At 37.1% G+C, this 18,108-nt stretch overlaps 3 protein-coding genes across 5 annotated transcripts; 2 read left to right on the top strand and 1 right to left on the bottom strand.

Moving 5' to 3' along the window:
- Positions 1-339: 339 nt before the first annotated feature.
- cfap119 (cilia and flagella associated protein 119) lies at positions 340-3,392 on the top strand. Of its 2 annotated transcripts, none has more exons than XM_047159373.2 (9): positions 340-479; positions 625-659; positions 748-813; positions 939-1,102; positions 1,722-1,792; positions 1,911-2,008; positions 2,137-2,209; positions 2,311-2,409; positions 2,543-2,924. In XM_047159373.2, exons 1-9 carry the CDS (start codon positions 462-464, stop codon positions 2,564-2,566), a joined length of 648 nt encoding a protein of 215 aa, XP_047015329.1. In that variant the 5' UTR covers positions 340-461; the 3' UTR covers positions 2,567-2,924. The 2 variants fall into 2 exon arrangements, with proteins under 2 accessions (XP_047015329.1, XP_017338573.1); XM_017483084.3 differs by having other exon boundaries at positions 342-479; positions 1,911-2,027; positions 2,543-3,392.
- On the bottom strand, positions 2,881-11,505 carry phkg2 (phosphorylase kinase, gamma 2 (testis)). Of its 2 annotated transcripts, none has more exons than XM_017483077.3 (10): positions 11,377-11,505; positions 10,151-10,254; positions 6,978-7,153; positions 6,830-6,884; positions 6,065-6,130; positions 5,806-5,969; positions 5,621-5,711; positions 5,265-5,418; positions 3,887-4,012; positions 2,881-3,768 (listed from the first exon to the last, which is right to left on the bottom strand). In XM_017483077.3, the coding sequence occupies exons 2-10, from the start codon at positions 10,243-10,245 to the stop codon at positions 3,523-3,525; spliced, it is 1,173 nt and encodes a 390-aa protein (XP_017338566.1). In that variant the 5' UTR covers positions 10,246-10,254; positions 11,377-11,505; the 3' UTR covers positions 2,881-3,522. The 2 variants fall into 2 exon arrangements, with proteins under 2 accessions (XP_017338566.1, XP_017338567.1); XM_017483078.3 differs by having other exon boundaries at positions 10,151-10,266; positions 11,377-11,487.
- A 29-nt stretch (positions 11,506-11,534) lies between these two features.
- On the top strand, positions 11,535-17,817 carry cbx1b (chromobox homolog 1b (HP1 beta homolog Drosophila)). The gene is made up of 6 exons (XM_017483086.3): positions 11,535-11,890; positions 15,561-15,633; positions 15,747-15,921; positions 16,085-16,244; positions 16,366-16,460; positions 16,605-17,817. The coding sequence occupies exons 2-6, from the start codon at positions 15,582-15,584 to the stop codon at positions 16,747-16,749; spliced, it is 627 nt and encodes a 208-aa protein (XP_017338575.1). The 5' UTR covers positions 11,535-11,890; positions 15,561-15,581; the 3' UTR covers positions 16,750-17,817.
- The last annotated feature ends 291 nt before the right edge of the window (positions 17,818-18,108 follow it).

The following is an 18,108-nucleotide window of genomic DNA, read 5'->3' as shown; positions in this document are numbered from 1 at the left end:
CTTACGTACACTAGGTGTATTTTGCTACAATAATTATTGCAACAATAATTTCATCCTTTTAAATATTTATTATATTGTATACCTCTTGTACGTTCATTCCCCTTTCATTGCACATAACCGTATAATAACATAGCACATTCTATACTTCCATTTGCACATAACTGTACATCTGTAATGGCATCTGTACACACATAATTGTCTTTAGTACTGTATTGTCTTGTATTACATTGAATTCCGTGTGTGTGTAAACATACTTGGCAATAAACCCAGTTAATAAAGCTGATTCCGATATCGCGTGTTAAATAACGGTATGCAGTGCACTAGGGAGCCATTAGCCATCGTGGTTGCTAGGAGACGGTGGAACACAAACACACACACTCTATGCTAAAGGTCTTGTTTTTGTCTCCAGAAGAACTATATTCGAATTAATATTATAGCCGCATTTGTTTGCCAGTTTGGAGATGGATATTGGATCTTTGGTAAGATAATAATAATAATAATAATAATAATAATAATAATAATAATAATAATAATAATAATAATAATTAGATTTATACATTTATTTAGTTTAAGATGGATTATGTATTTTATTGCTTTAGCTAATTGTTCCACTGATTTTTGTAGGAATCATGTCCTCCGAAGGTCAGAATATTGTTATGGTATGTCACAAGTAATTACAGTTAAATGTCACTTATTCCATCTTGCATCCAACAAAAAAAATAACTGTATTATTGTATGAACTTGCAGGGCAGACCTGCATTACAGTGATGCAGAAGAAATCACCAAGACAGAGTCCATACCAGATATTTCAAGGTAATATTATTATTAAATGTCTGTGTTTTCCTCATATAACATATGCAGGTACTACAGAATGCAACGAATGTGTCTATAAGTTTTTATTTTTTATTTTTATGGTGTTTACTGTTTGCTTTATCTAGAATTTTGTGCCAGGCCCTGCACATCGAGGCTCCTGACCCCCAGCAGGGCATTGTCCTCGAGTTGTACACAAACACAGTGCTATTCTGCAGGCAGAAAAAGTTCAACAAAGAGCAAACATCTGTTCTTCTGTCCATCATAAAGAATGTGCATCAGCTTAACACAGGTGAAATTTTAAAACAACTCTATGTATTGGTGATATACTGTACTGAGAAAAGGTAAACTTGCCATATTGGTGCACTTTATAAGATAAAAGTTTTACTTACTGTAGCCAGTGTGTTTATGAAGGTTATCAGCCCCTTTCTACTGCATCCATCACTGGAAAGGAAAGATCATAGGGCCATCACTGATCACGCATTATTTGGGCTGTGGATTATTTTCATAATCCATTCATCCATCCATCCATCTTCTATATCGCTTATCCTTCCTTCAGGGTCATATATATCCATCCATATTGTGTACCGCTTTTCCTACACAGAGTCGCGGGGGACCTGGAGGCAGGCCGGGGGACACCTTGGATGGGGTGTCAACCCATCACAGAGCACAATCGCAGACACATTCACACACTATAAACAATTTTAGAGATACCAATCAGCCTACAATACATGTCTTTGGACAGGGGGAGGAAACTAGAGTACCCCGAGGAAACCCCGAAGCACGTGGAGAAGATGCAACCCCAATTAATGAATACAAAATGTTCAATGTTTACAATCAACTAGACCTTCTTACGGCTTGCTGAAATATCTGTTAAATATACTGAAACCTATAATGAATAATCTTTCCAGAAACTCCCCTCAACAACATGGACCAGTGTTTTACATACTGCAGTGAGCTTGTGCTTTGTCATTCTGTCAGAGTATGTACTTTAAACATTTCTGTCACAAGTATAAGATTATAAAAAGCACTTTTGAGGGGTTTTTTTGAAGACTTTTTATTGTGATATTTATAGTTGTTCACTGTTTTTCTGTCTTTAGAGACCCCCTTTCAGTATTGATTTATTCAATTCAGAACAAGTGACTGAGATTATGAAATATTTCATCAACACATATATGAGGCACTACCTGCTTTACAAGTATGTATTTACACCCGAGGTAAGTTTGGATTCCTGTACTACTTCCCTGCTGCAAATATATTACATAAATAAAGCTGAAACTGCACATTAATCAAATTTGCTTCATTGATTCTCCTCGTTGGGTCAAGATCCACTTGGATTTATCTTTGTCTTATATTGGAATGCCTGAGGAGCTCACTACAGAACAACTACAAACCTCTGGTACAGAAACCTGTTATTTAATGTGTCATAGGACATTGTTATAGTTTTATACCTCAGACATCACATTCCAGCTTTAAATTATATATCTGGACATGTCACAGAAGCAGAGAATGAAACTGAAAATGAAGCAATCGGAGCGAACGAGCAAGAAATGGCTTCTACAGAAATCCTGCCCACAGAGACAGAGGCATCTAAACAAGGTATGCATACTGAATTACATTATTCTAAAATGCACTGAAACTATCAAACACGTATATTTGTTCAGACACTAAGCATCTTTTAAACATCAGTTCATTTTAATTATGATGAATGCACATGTATTTTCCACTTTAGATCTATCCCCAAAGGGAGAGCTGAGGACAATTGTACAAAAGGAAGTAAAGGAGGAAGTGATGCGCTTGACCGCTCATCTAGAAAAATGCTTGCAGGAAAGTACTGATCAGCTTAACACTGCGCTCACTGCACTGGAGACTAGACTTCAACCTAAAAAGTGATCCAATGACTTTGTGCCTGTACAACATTTTTAGCTATTACTGGAGCTTACGCTGGAAACCATATATACAAACTAAATAATTTTTCCATCCTCAGGACATGTATAATTTGCAAAAGGTTGGTCACATTTATTATCATATTACATTCTTTTTGTGTAAAGAAACTTCAAAAACTGTATATTTGGCTCAAGCACCCTTTCCAGTGTTTACTTAAAATGTAAGGATTTATTTTATTAATCAAGTTCAGAACATTAAAACAGAAATTACACATGAATAATATATAACAGCAATCTTGACAGTGATAACGCAGATTAAGCTTAATCTTAAATTAATACAGTACACAGTGATGAAAACATGCTGTTTGGTTGTGAAAAGAAGACTCAAATACATTTAAGGGGGGAAAATACCCCCACAAAGTGAGCAGGAATGTAATCATCATACACAGTATTTGTGTTACCATAAATGACAAAATGTTCTCCAAATTTATACTGTCCACTTCTATAAATTGTCAAATTACAAGGACAGCTAACGTGATAAAATTGAATATGATATACAAATTTATAAAGTTAAGTTTATGATTAGATATTAGAAAAGAAAATGGCTAAGAAGTTAAAAGTGGGCTCAATAACTCGCATGTAACACTGAAAAAAGTATCTCATTAATCATGAATAAATAGTTCTATTGTGGTTCCAGTGTGTGTGTGTGTGAGTGTGTGTGTGTGAGTGGATTAATATCTGCACTCCCTGAACCGTATCAATTAAAAAAGAAAAATACTACTATAACTCTTAATAAACAGGTTAAAAATAGAGATCAGATTTACATTTAGCTCTCAAGGTCCTCAAGACCAAGTAAAACAATTTTAGTGGTGTTCTGGAAAAGAGCAGCTCGGTTCTGTTGTTCTCCTTTCTTGACCCAATGTCCATATATGCGGAAAGCACAGCCATCGATGAGTTTGCGCACAGCTCGTAAAGAGTAAGGGTCCCTCATTAGGAGCTCTCGCGTCAGAGGTCTGGCCCGGTTGTAGCGACAGTACATACGAATACAGGACAAGACTGTCAAGATTAACACCTAGAGAGATGAAATAAGAGATGTAAACAGGATACTAAAGAATTCAAGAGTTATTCTGAGCATTATAATTTACAGTGAATATCATAAGTAAAAAAAGATTCATGTAGGCTAAACCTACCCTGAATGTCTTTCTGGGGCTGAAGAGCCGTACATCCTCCTTTTGGTACTGAAGGAAGAAAGGATGAGTTAAGGCTTGTTCAGCCGTCAGACGAACTGCAGGATCCAGCACCAAAAGCCTTGAGATCTAAGGATAAAAGCAGTGTGAGACAGTGGTGTACAATTTTAAATTAAACAAAACATAAAAGAAATGATAACATCCATGAAATATTAATACAATACAAAAAAGAGCACATTTTAAACAATATATTATACACTCATCGTCCACTTTGTTAGTAACAAGTGTACACCTGCTCATCCATGCAGTTATCCAATCAGCCAATCATGTGGCAGCAACAAAGTGAACAGGTTCACCGCAACTGGACAGCTGAAGATTACCTGGTCTTTTTCCAAAATGCAACTGTCTAGTTTCAATGAGGCTGTTCCCACTGTAGTCTGTGAGTGGCTTTACAGGAGTGGAACCCGATGTGGTCTTCTTGGTCTTGGTCTTATGTCAGTGTGAAATAAACAGTTATGGAAATGTAGAAACGTAGAAATTAAAGTTCAAACTGCAATCTCCTTCTGAAGATCCTGAAAAAAAGTCAGTTGGTGCCTCAGTGACTACTTCGCTCAGAGAAGCTGTCAATCATGATGTCACACCCCTGTTTTTATAGCATCAAATAACTAACTAAAATCAAACTTATTTAAAAAAACAAAACACTTGAACTTACATCAGCGAGATAAAAACGACCTAAAATGACAGAAACCATCTTTGGAAAAAATTAATTTGAAGTGTAATTTGTTTAGTTTGTCTCAGGTCCCATTAGATTACACGGAGAAGACGGGGTTTATGACCTATACTGCATCCAGTCACCTGGGGGCAATCAAAACATTTCGGCTTCACTTTTCAGGACTTGTGCGGCACACTTGGGTTAAACTCTTAGACCGAGTTACAGTAGACCTGTCAGCTTGAACCAGTTTGGCCACTGTCCTTTGACCTATCTCATTGTTAAGTTTCTACTCAAAGAACTGTGGTTCAATGGATGTTTATTTTTCATCGCACCATTCTTTGTACACTATAGACTGTTGTGTGTGAGATCAGGAGTTTAGCAGTTTCTGAAATACGCAAACCAGCCCATCTGGCATGATCAACCATGCCACAGTCCATTCCCACATTGTTCTAATGTTTGATGTGAACATTAACTGAAGCTCTTTACCTGTATTTGTACGATTTTATGCACTGCTGCTACATGATTGCATAATTGGATAATTAATTGTATGAATGAGCAGGTGCCCCTAATAATGTGGATGGTGATTGCGTATATTTGATGAAATAGCATTATGAGCAATTACTTCTAAACAAAAAAATCAGGGTCTTTTAAAGTAAAAAAGATTCGTACCAAGTCCTTAACAGTATCAGACCGGTCATCCCACTCTGGAGAGCTAAACTGATACTGACCCTCCATAATCATTCTTAGCATCAGCATCTGTTTGCGGTGCCAGAAAGGTGGCGATCCAGCAAGAAGAGTGAACAGAATCACACCACAAGCCCACCTGAGGGAAGACTGGTATTAGCAAATAGAAACTACCACTATTACTTAGGGGAAAAATGACCACTACAACCAGAAGAGGGGTTTCTTCTAAAAGCTGTCTAATTCATACATACAACAGAATTCTAGCCATGTTTTTAGCCTTCTGATGGTCAAACAGAGTAAAAAAATTTTTAATCCTGAAACAAATTCTAACTCAGACTCACAAGTCAACCTCTTTCCCATATCCCTCATGCGTTTCATCCATTGAACATTTCAGAATCTCTGGTGCAAGATAGCCCGGAGTGCCACACAGCTCTAACACAAAAGAAAGAAAAAAAAGATTCTACATGTAGTTTTATTCATGGGAAAAACAGGATTAGGATACGGTACTGCTTAAACAGCCACTCACCTCTCAGCTTTTCTCCAGGCTGGAGCTGCACTGAAAAGCCAAAGTCAGATAGTTTAATGTGACCCTGGTCATCCAGAAGGATATTTTCAGGCTTGAGGTCTCGGTGTACGATATTAAGGGAATGGAGATACTGGACTGCCTCCAGAAGAGCACGCATCATATTCCTAAATGTAAAAAACATGCACTGTAGCGATTCACTAAGGAAAGAGATTATTGTTTGTTGATGTGTGTATAGACCATAATGGCTATAACCACATACCTGGTCTCTTTTTCGCTGAGAGTAACCTTTTCTGTTAAGTAGTCAAACAGCTCTCCTCTTCTCATGCTGTGTTGAAAATGGAGTAGGAACAAAAAAGTGAGTATGAGGCAGTTACATAATCTCTCTCTTACTTGATCGTGATATTGTGTTAACGTCCTGGAAAATGCTAACTACTATGTACAATTTACTACATACTTATTTTACTACTTCATATATTAACACTTTATATGTGTGGTGGTCTGGGTAAATCTGTCGCATGTTGCTGTGGCTGACACCCCAAAATAATGAAAAATCAGGGGGTTTCAGCCTAGAACATATTTTGACACCTCTACTTAACAGAAATATATTTCTTCAAAACTATGTAGAAATGTTCAGAAGGTTCTAAACAGGTTTGGCTACTGCAAAAATGGCTCTTAATAAAGGCAGGCATAAAGTAAATATAGTTTTCATGGTCCTTATTATTTCTCAATTTTATTCATTACATATTAAATAAAAATAAACAAAAAGCAGTTGCATTTAGACGACCAGTGTGTTGGTGTCTTTCAGCTGGGTTTAAAATGCTATAACATTACTTGTGGTTGGGATGAAGCAGAGAACCATATTTCAGTTCAACAATCCTATAGTTTCAGAATGATACATAGTAGAAAATTGACAAAATCAACATTTGCACAAAGTGAAGGGTTTTCCAAGGCCACCACACCTACTGAACATGTTCCATGACTTAGAAAACCAGCAGAAAAAGGCATTATATAAATGATTACTTACAGGTCAAATACCAAAAAGATGAAGGTTGCAGATTCATAGGAATCAATAAGTGTGACTGAAAACAGAAAAACAGAAATCTTTTTGTCTGATCTTTTTTGAACAGCACAGAATCCTCTGCAATACAAAATGTAACAGTGCTAGAACTCACTGATGGACGGATGTCCTTTCAGCACATTAAGAACATGGATCTCTTTCAGTGTTGAGCTCTTCACCTCCTCCAACTGCTGGGCGGTCATCTTCTCTGCTGTAATCTCAATGATCTTCACTGCAAATTCTTGTCCTGTGTGTTTGTTTACACACCTACGCACCACGCTGCTTACACCCCTACATGCAGATTTAATGTTCTATATGAGCTTTATGCAAGACTAGCAAGAAGAAACATCAAAAATAGATCATGCTGATACACAGCAATGGGAAAACTTTAATTCTTTAGTTTACACAGAAACAGAACATTCATTTGAAAGTATAAAATACAGCATATGGCCAAAAGTATGTGGACACCTGACCATTCCAAACTGTTGCTACAATTTTGGAAGCACACAATTGTACAGAATGTTGTATGCTGTAGCATTAGTTTCCCTTCACTGGAGCTAAGGGGCCCAAACCTGTTCCAGCATGACGATATCTCTGTGCATGAAGCAAGGTCTATGAAGATATGCATGGCCAAGGTGGGTGTGGAAATGTCCTGCACAGAGACATGACCTCAACCCCATTGAACACCTTTGGGAGGAACTGGCATGCCGATAAGATGCCAGGCCTTCTTGCCTGACATCAGTCAGGAAAGCAGCTGTACCTGATACACTAGTACTAGCACAAAACATTGCCATTTCAGTGTCACTCCTGCCCTGCAATATTCATTAAAGTCGGGTCCATAAGTCTTTGGTAATTTTGCCTCTGTAGACAAACACAATGGATCTCAAATGAAGCAATCAAGATGTGATTGAGTATAGACTTTCAGCTTTAATTCAGTGGGTTTAACAAAAATATTGCATTAACCATTCAGAAATCACAGCCTTTTTTTTTTTCAGAATCCTGCCATTTTCACAGGCTCAAAAGTAATTGGATAATTGCCTGATAAGCAGATTCATGGCAAGGTGTGGCCTGTTTCCTTGTTATTTCATGACAAATTAAGGAGATAAAAGGTCTGGAGTTGAATCCAAGTGTTGAATTTGCATTTGGTAGCTGTTCATGGCAACTCTTAATATGCAGTCCAAAGAGGTATCAATGCAAGTGAATCATTAGGCTGAAAAAACAAAAACAAAAAAAAAACCTGCAATAACAATACAGAAAGGCCTCGAAGACCACAGAAGACAACTAAACTAGGTGAATGCAGAATTTTTCTTTGGTGAAAAAAACCCATCACAACATCTAGCCAAGTCAAGAACACTCTAAAGGAGGTAAGAATATCATTGCCAAAGTCTACAATCAAGAGACACCTTCATGAAGTTAAATATTGAGGGTCTACCTCAAGATGCAAACCACTGGTAACACGCGAACAACAGAAACACCAGATCAGACTTTGCTAGAAAAGTCTAATATAACATCTTTAAAAAAAAATAATAATAAAAAAAAATAAAACGACCATTTCAGGAACGAGATTCTTTGGACAGATGAAACCAAGAGAATAATGGGTAGAGAAGAGTATGGAGAGGGAAGGGCTCGTGAGCCAAAGCCTACATCATCTGTCAAACATGGTGGAGGAAGTGTTAATGACATGGGGATGTATGGCTGCCAGTGGAACTGAGTAACTGGTGTTTATTGATGATGTGACCACTGACAGAAGTAGCAGGATGAATTCTGAAATATATAGGGCTATACTTTCAACTCAGATTCAGTCAAATGCTGCAAATCTGAAAAAATCATACAGTACAGGTGGATAATGACTCAAAACGTACTGCGAAAGCAACCCAAGAGCTTCTTAAGGCAAAGTCATGGAATGTTCTTAAATGGCTGAGTCAGTCACTTGACCTCAACCCAACTGAGCATGCTTTTCACTTACTGAAGACTAAACTGAAGGCAGAAAGACACACAAACAAGCAGCAACTGAAGCTGGCTGCAGTAAAGGCCTGACAAAGCATCTCAAGGGAGGAAACTCAGCATTTGGTGATGTCAATCGGTTCCAGATTTCACGCAGTCAATGACTGCAAAGGATCTACATCCAAGTATGAAAATGAATCCTTACAGTTATAATTGTTGGTTTGTCCAATTAATTTTGAGTCTGTGAAAACGGAGGCACCATGTAAAAAATGGCTATAATTCTTTTTGTTTTTGTTAAACCCCTTGAATTAAAGCTGAAAATCTACACTTTAATCACATCTTCATTGTTTTGTTTCAAATCCATTGCGGTGGTGTACAGAGGCAAAATCACCAAACTTTTCTCGCTGTCCAAATATTTATGGACCCGACTTTAATGCATATTGCAGGGCAGCAGTGGCACTGAAATTGCAATATGTAGTGCTAGTACTAGTGTATTAAGTACAGCTGCTTTGCTATGGTTTTTAAGCACTGTGTATTCTGTCTGATTTCTTTACTAAACACATCTAACATATTGAGACCTTGTAGGTGTGCAAATAAAGGACATAGCTCAGTTATCTCCATACACAATCATGCTTAGTTTCTGACCACTGGACCTCTGATAGCTAGATGTGTTTGGCTGGTGAACAGCTTTTAAACCCAGCAGTCTTTAACAATTCCATTAACGCTGCTGGGACTAATATTAGCACAATGCACTAACATACCATTGCCATTTCAACTGTCATTGCTGTGCTGAAACCAGACCACAGCCAAAATAATATCCAATCAGCAATGGTCTTATGGTTGCTTTCCATTAGTGGATTGTGTAGAGGGGGTTGATAGATTAGGAAAAGATTGGCTACAGTCAATAACTGTACAAAGTGCATCCAAATAGTGGTGTATCTGATCAAATGACACAGAGTATAAGGGACAGTTTAACAAACTGTGGTAAAAAAAAAAATATTCAGTCAATCAGCCTAAATACACCATATGACCGAAAGTTTATGGACACCTGACCATCATACCCATATGTGCTTGTTAAACATCCCTTTCCAGATTTAGTCGTGCCCCACAAGATGATTTTGTGCTTCTAAATTTGTGGCAATAGTGATCACATTTTCGCATCATTAAGTGCTGTAGCGAAACAGACATAAACCTAATTAATTCAGTTTGTAATCAGATACCATCTTTCAAAATGTACACAATGTAATCTTAAAATGCAATTGCTATGACTTTAGATCTGTGTGTGATATGTGCAAAAGAGAAACATATTTCAGTTCAGGAAACTAGTAGTTTTCAGACACCCACCTGCCGATGACCTCCTTGGACTCATACTTCTGGTGGAACTCTTTGGCTCCCACCCAGTGGGGCAGTTCCACTCCGAGCATAAGATCACGAGTCATCGCCACAACCTGAAGAAGAAACTAAATCTCAGCCAAGTTACATAGAATCCTTTAAAAAAAACATTCCTCAATGCTTTTATGGATGGTTAATAGTTTTACTTTCCTGAGGGGGTTCTACCTGGAACCTTTTGTGATAGAGATCCTGTGCTGGCTAAAATATCATATCACAATACTTGAGGACTTTTCTATGATACACAATGCATATCACGATATATAATTTAGCTAACATGCTGTCTGCAAAACAGCAGTAAAATAAAATAAAATGCTAAACTGCGTTAGATGAAACTTTTATTTACTTCAAATTAAAGGCATGCATTCAGTACCATTTAATTTGTTATAATTAAAAATACATCACCATACCAACGATATCTCATAAAAGTGTATAGCGTAATCATTTATCACAATATCGATATTATATTGATATATCACCCAGCCCTAGATCTCTCCAAAACACACTTGGGTGCTACTTGCTAAACTTGTTTTCTATGACTGTACTCTTATGTGACACTTTTGCACTTTAGTTATTATAGTTATTGTTGAAGTCTTATCGTTATTAGCTAGGTTTACTAGTTACTTGAATGAATTTTAATCCAGACTTTATTAACTCAAAAACATGCAGGTCTATACATAATATCACTCGGTGGAATGTTCAGGAATAACAACTCCTATATAAAGCCAAAATATTACTGCACACGTTTAAACAATTAGAGCCTTTTTGTAGTGTAGTTGGACTATTTTCATTAAACCGTACTGAGGAGGTCCGTGGAATTGATTTTTACAATTAAAGAGGTCTCTGCAAAAAAGTTTTAGAGCCACTGGCCAAAATAACTATGCAAAATCATCATTCAGCTCCGACACACCCGACAAGTAACACCCTAAACCCCCCCCCCCCCAAAGAAAAAAAACCCATCTATACCCCTGAATATAAATTAGTATAATGGCAAAACATTTTGCGTGTTCCTATTTACAGTCTATCAGCTAGTTTACTTTAGATTAACTAGCTAGATTAACTTCTAATTTATACACACTGAGCTTCTCCCTGCAAACAACAAGAAAACATTACTCACGTTTAAGTTTCCTAAGTCATAAAAGTCATTAACTGAAGCGATATATATATATATATATACATACCTTAAATGTATAATACGTAAACTAAAGTTTACAGCATTGCTGGCTGGCTAGCATTTCCCTGAGACTGTCAAAGTAAACAAGTATCGCGGAACTACATCCGTTTCTTCTGTTGTTGCTCATAGTCACGCTGCAGCTCAATACTGCCACCAACCAGCCGGAGCGGGGACAAGTAACCCCTGTTTATTCAGTCACCAAATATTATTTCCAGACAAAAACAAAAAATGGACGGAATTTCGACTACAACTTTATATAACTCTTCCTCAGTATGGTGGTCATATAGGTGCAGAATAATAAACCTTGCTGTGAGTGAAGGAGGGAGCACAGGACGCCTGCGCTGAGGCTGGAGCAGCCTGCCTACCATGTTGTTATTGTAACTGATCCCCATTGTAACCCACAAAAAGCAGCATTCAACACATCTGACCACTCGCCCTTAATTTGCAGCAAAGAATTTCATTCAAATCTCTATAATATTACGCGGCACTGTGGCACCGTTTTTGGGGCGAGACAGCTGCAAGTAAGTGTTTTTATTATTTTTTTCCCATGTTATTTCCCCCCCAGCCTCCTTCTGGTGTGGTTTTTTAGTATAAAACCGTCCGCCTGAACGCAATGTGCCAGATGAGCATCTACTGCACCCGGGCTGTACCTGTAATCTGCGCTGTGTAATTAACAACAGCATGAGGAAAACACAGCTCATTCAGCCCGAGATTTCTGAAACGCTACAGTGTATTAGAAAATCAACATGGCGGGGGATGCTTTGAATTCCAGGGAGGAAAAGGAGCCGCGTCGCCTATACTTCTCTCATCCATTTTATTTATAACGCGACCCTTAAGTAATTATTACACTCTTATATTTGCGCTATTCGTGTTTTTTCCCCCCTCCGTACGGTTTATGCATTTATAATACAGAATAATCCGTAGCCTAATGTTGGCGATAATCCAGATGTGCATTATAGATGTTACACCGGAACTTACTTTCCATATTTTTGTTCAGTCTCATCTCGCAGTGTTTCTTGATTGCTTAATCTGTAAATGGAGCCGAAATGTTGGCACTGCCTTATGACTGAATCGTACATGAAAATGCATCTCCAGAAGCAAACCTGGAGCCTAAGCAAGATTTGAATTGGGACCTTCACCACCTGAATGACTAATTTTGCTTCAGCACCCTCCTCAGGTGGGGTTCAAGTGGTGGCAGAATAAACAGCTGCATTTTCAGTGCTGTCTCCACAGGATCAACACGATTACTGTAGTTTTGCATGATCTTTTTAGGAACTTGAAGAATAGGAAGTGTTATAAACTCTCACATGGATATAAATCCCCATCCCCTTCCCGATGTTTACATGTATTATTCTGAATAAGTATTTAGTTAACTACAGGTAATATGATTTGTTTATGATATTATGATTGCTGGGTTGTATGTAGAAGTTACTCATGAACTATTAAAACATTTCATTACACAACAATATTGCTCCATGTCCGCTTGTTGGTTTTTTTCTTGTTTTTTTCTGGGTTCTCTGGTTTCACCCTGCCTCTTAAAAACCATCCGAGTTGGTGGAATGGCTAAATTGCTTCTCGGAGTGAATGAGTGTGTGAATGTGTGTGTCCACTGGCATCCCATTTACTGTGTATTCCCAACTCACACTCGGTGTTCCCAGGATAAGAGTGATCCTGTCCTGGATGAAGCAGAAGAATGAATGCTTGATTAATATTTATTAAACATCTAAAATGCGTGTGTCCAGTGCAGTTGAGTGCAAATGTTTGCAACCCCTGTGAGTGAAAAAAAGTCAAATATGTAGATTTTCCAGTTGAAAGTGAAATCTGGATACAATCTGCAACAAGAACCAATACAAGTAAAAATCATTACAGAAATGGCTTGATAAGCTGTTTGTTCTCCATTTTGTCTTCGGGTATGCAAACTTTTGCTTTCAGTTAGGATGAGAATGCTTCCTGCACACCATCATGCAGGTATGGGCCAACAACAACATTTATAAGCCTAATTAAAATATACAAACAGGTGACAAATTAAAGGAAAAGAAGACCAAAGGTTCTGTTATGCTGTAAGGGACATGTTGTTGGTGTACACTGGTACTTTGGCATGCTTGTTTCTTTCTAGGAATTGCAAATCAATATAAAGCTATTCTGAGTCATCACCTTTATCCTATGATGAAACATTTCTGTCCTGATACGAGTGCTTTCTTCCACAGGGTATGAGTCACTAATTTGACTGTTTTAAAACTTTCATGAAAATCTATTACATTACGATGTTATTGCAGAATAAATATTGTCTCATAATAAAATGTAATTGTTGTCATGATGGCTGAATAAAACTCATTGAGACATGCTGTTATAGGAAAATAATTAATGACACGGTGGTGTGATGCAACCGACACAAAGTAAAGTTACTTTAAGTTGAGTGTTTTCCTATAACTGTATTTCCCAAAGAGTATTATTCCCCCAGCAATTTATACATTTTAATATTAAATTTAAATTTAACATTGGGGAACATTCATGAGACAAGTTAGTTTCTACTGTCAGTACAATTCCCACATCAGACTTTCTGTTTTCACTCCCTTAAAGTTAATAAGAAAAAAACAACAGCTTGTCTTGTTAAATGGAAAGGGCAAAGTCCTCGCTGCTGAAGACTCTCCTGTGACAGAAATCCTACTGACTGTTAAAAAGCACTGCTCTGTTCATAATTGTTAAAGTATTGCCTCTTTATAGAAAACATCACTATATCACTGATTGCACATTCTTCTTTGTTAATTAACAACACGTTTTTAATTGGTCTATTATTAGCTTTAGAGGCATGACCTCAATACAAGTCCCGGTGAAAGTAATATATTAGAACAAGAGCATTAATATAAACCTGTGATTTAAATTACAGTTGACACTATTTCAGAGCTGCTGTTATAGGAAGTTAATCAATAGCATCTGCCCAGCTCGATGGTGTAAGCAATTATAATAAGAAATTTGCTCTAGGTCTGCTGTGTTCTCTGTGATGGTTGCATTAACTAATAGCAATAACTACCAGTAGAAAAGCTGTGTAGAAACCAATAACAAAATATCATTGATAACACTATATATATTTACACACACACACACACACACACACACACACACACACATATATATATATATATATATATATATATATATATATATATATATATATATATAATTATATAATAATTATAATTATTTTATTATTTATTTATTTTTCATGACATGATTTATGTGCATGACCATGGCTTTGACTTCCATGCCTTGTTACTGTCACAGCTCTGGAACTTCACTTCAATGAATATACAGTGTATGTAACAAATAAAATTTGAAGCTTGCTTTATTTCTACTGATATAACAACACTTATTATCCAAGGAATAAACATTTATTACATGGTGTAATAGTTCACCATAGGTTGCATGATGTACTATTTATATACTTAGTATGTAGTATAAATTTGGGACATAGCCATGATAAAACATGTACCAAACCAATCACACTCTTCCCTAACCCCCCCCCAACAAATCGATGTTTCAAACTATTGACAACACTTCCCAACAAACACATAATATTTCCCCATTGTTTTATCTTTTTAACCATTTAATTTAACCACTTCATAACATTCTTAGAACACTCTATTTTAGTTTACAGTCAGTTCCTGAAATGTCGTGGGAATTTTAAAAGACAAAAAAGTTATTTTTTTAGTTTAAAAACTTTTTTTTTTAGTTAAAAGACATTTTAAAAGTTCTTTTACAGTTATATGCCAACTGACAAGTTATGGTCCTCCAAAGTTCCAGTAAAGTTTATTTATAAAAGTTTAAATAAATTTATTTCAAAATGAAATCAAATCTGTATGAATACATAAATGACATGTGGACACATACTGATCATCTCACAACTATAATTTAAACAGAAAATTTGTTTTTTTATCATTGGAATGCAGTCTTGGCTTTGTGGTGTCTTTGATAACAGTGATGACTGTTGCTGATTTGTCCATGCTCAGATTATTTTCAAGCACTGAAAGGCTACACCAGTGCACAGTTTAGTCCCAACACAACCAGATAATTTAAAGAAGGCTTTAGTAATGAACTAATGAGCTGAATATGAAAAGAATATCTGCATTGCTTTGGCACCTCCCAGACCAGATTGTGCACACCTGCTCCATCTTTATTCCTGTGTATTTCCAGGTGTTAAGATCTGTTGGGAACATGAGCCAAACGGCAGAGACGCCAGTTGATGCTCCTGCTGCAGCGACAGAAGGTTTGGCATTTCTTTTCACTTTGTAATGAAACAAGGCACATTTAATACTTATTTTAAATCTCTGTCTAAAGCTGTGGCAGTGGACATGCTCATTGTCATTCTTCTGCTGACAGCACCACCTGTTCAAACTGAAACCAAGCAGCCGACAGGGGGAAAGAAACAAAATAAAAAGAAAGTGGAAGAGGTGGTAGAGGAAGAGGAAGAGGAATACGTTGTGGAGAAAGTCCTGGATCGACGTATCGTGAAGGGAAGAATAGAGTATCTTCTCAAGTGGAAAGGCTTTTCAGAGTGCGTATATATACAATAATGTGTGGTGTAGGGCCGATTGATTGTTTTCTTAGTAAGCAATTTAGTTTTTCCTTTTGCTTGGAAAGGAATTTATTTTTCTATAGTTTTATATAGTAATTTATAATGCTAATTTGATGTAATCTGTCGATGTTGCGATTTTCAGTGAAGACAACACATGGGAGCCTGAAGAGAATTTAGATTGCCCAGATCTCATCGCAGAATATCTGCAGTCCCAGAGAACTGCTAATGAATCAGGTGGCAAGCGGCGTGCTGACGCAGATGGTGATGGAAAGGAGAGCCAGCCTAAAAAACGCAAGGATGAGGTAAGGATTCTGAAGAACAAGAAAGTTTATTAACTGGGTAAGAAGCATATTTTGAAATAATCAGAGCCTAACTCAACTTCATGGGATAAACCATGTCTTAATTACCATTCCTCTAATTTAGCCAGAGAAACTCAGAGGCTTTGCTCGTGGGTTGGATCCCGAGAGGATCATTGGTGCTACAGATTCAAGCGGAGAACTTATGTTCCTCATGAAATGGTGTGTATGGAGCTGGATGCCTGGTTTAAAACTGCCTCACCTCAGGTCCTGGATTAGATCATCCAGTTCCTGTTCAGTATCACTTCGAAATCTAGTCATCTCAAGTGAAGTGACTTGTAAATGGATGTTTTTTTTCATTCACAGGAAGAACTCTGACGAGGCAGATCTTGTTCCAGCCAAGGAGGCGAACGTAAAGTGTCCACAAGTTGTCATTTCTTTCTATGAGGAGCGCCTCACCTGGCATTCTTACCCCACTGACGAAGAGGAGAAGAAGGATGAGAAAAACTAGGCAAACTATCGGGAGCTATCAGGAATATTTACAGTATTCATCATCTGAAAAAGGCAGCAAAATGTTTATATGATTTCAAACGCCACTGAAACTTGCAGCACCTCAGGCAATTAAACAGTACCTGTAATTTACATAGGCTCTGGTATAGTTCAGTCACAGCGCTGCTACTGTAGCTAAATGTATCGAGTAGACTACTACTTTTTCTTTTTTTTATCTTGATCATAGCAGCTGGGCAGCTTCTTTACCCACATTGTGTTCCAGAGCCTGTGTAGATTACAATGCTGGCCATTTCTTACCAGTTTCCAAAAGGCTTTCTTCAACATATTCCTGTATATTGGATGAATTTAAACATTTTGCTGCCTTATTTAAAAAATAATAATAATTACATTTGATACATTTTCCAAAAAGCAAGCCAAGTGAATGATTTTTGAAATGCCCTTGGAGACACATGTATAATAGTTTGAGAATTGACCAAGAGTCCCATCTAATAGTACTGAAATGTCTCTATTGAAATTCACTCTTACCAGCAAACACAAATCACTGTTCTGGTCATTACTGTAGGTGCTACTATTGAATAAGCCCATCTTTTGTCAACAACACTGCACAAATATACTCCTTTGGGATGTTTGGGGACATCTTGGCTGTTTTTTTTATTTTTTATTTTTAAAAAAAACAACAACCCTAAACACACCACAAAGCTGTGCAGGAGATATTTGGAGAGAAAGCACAAGTTTAATGAAATACTCTGCCCAGTCATCTGGCATTAAGAGACTTTAACAGTTGAGCTTGAGGAGTGGGAGTGAAAAGTTCAAGCGTGCCCAGTCAGCTTCACAAACCTCTGGGAAATCCTCCAAGAGGCACAGCAGAGCATCTCTGAGGAACGCCTGCACAAGCTGACTTCTCATGATGAAAGTGTGTGCAGTAGTTACAGCTGCTAAGAGAACGTTTTGAAAATGAACATTATGGCTTAACTGATTTTAAATTATAGACAGAAATAGTTACGTTATATTGCCCTTAAAGTAAACCCTAATATGTAATTGCAAACTGGTGGTCATATAAAAAAAACTATTTTGAAAAGCTAGATGGCCCCCAAACAGTTGACAGTGTATGTTTGCACAGTGAGTTTCATGAACTTTTATATTCATCGTTTATTACCATATTGTAAATCAAGTGTAGTGTCCATGTTCATGAGTTCACGTTAAATTACCTGATTATGTTCTCTGAATCATGAATGTTTTTATTTTTACACTAAATCATTCTTGTCAGTTTAATAAATGTAGGATTGATGTAGTTGTCCTTGCTTTAATTAATGTACAATTAAGTATATCTCAACTCTGTAGCATATGCCTAGGAGTCTGC

This window comes from Ictalurus punctatus, chromosome 13 (assembly GCF_001660625.3).
Source record: "Ictalurus punctatus breed USDA103 chromosome 13, Coco_2.0, whole genome shotgun sequence".
Classification (NCBI taxonomy): Eukaryota; Metazoa; Chordata; class Actinopteri; order Siluriformes; family Ictaluridae; genus Ictalurus; species Ictalurus punctatus.
This window is presented reverse-complemented; position numbering and strand designations above follow the sequence as displayed.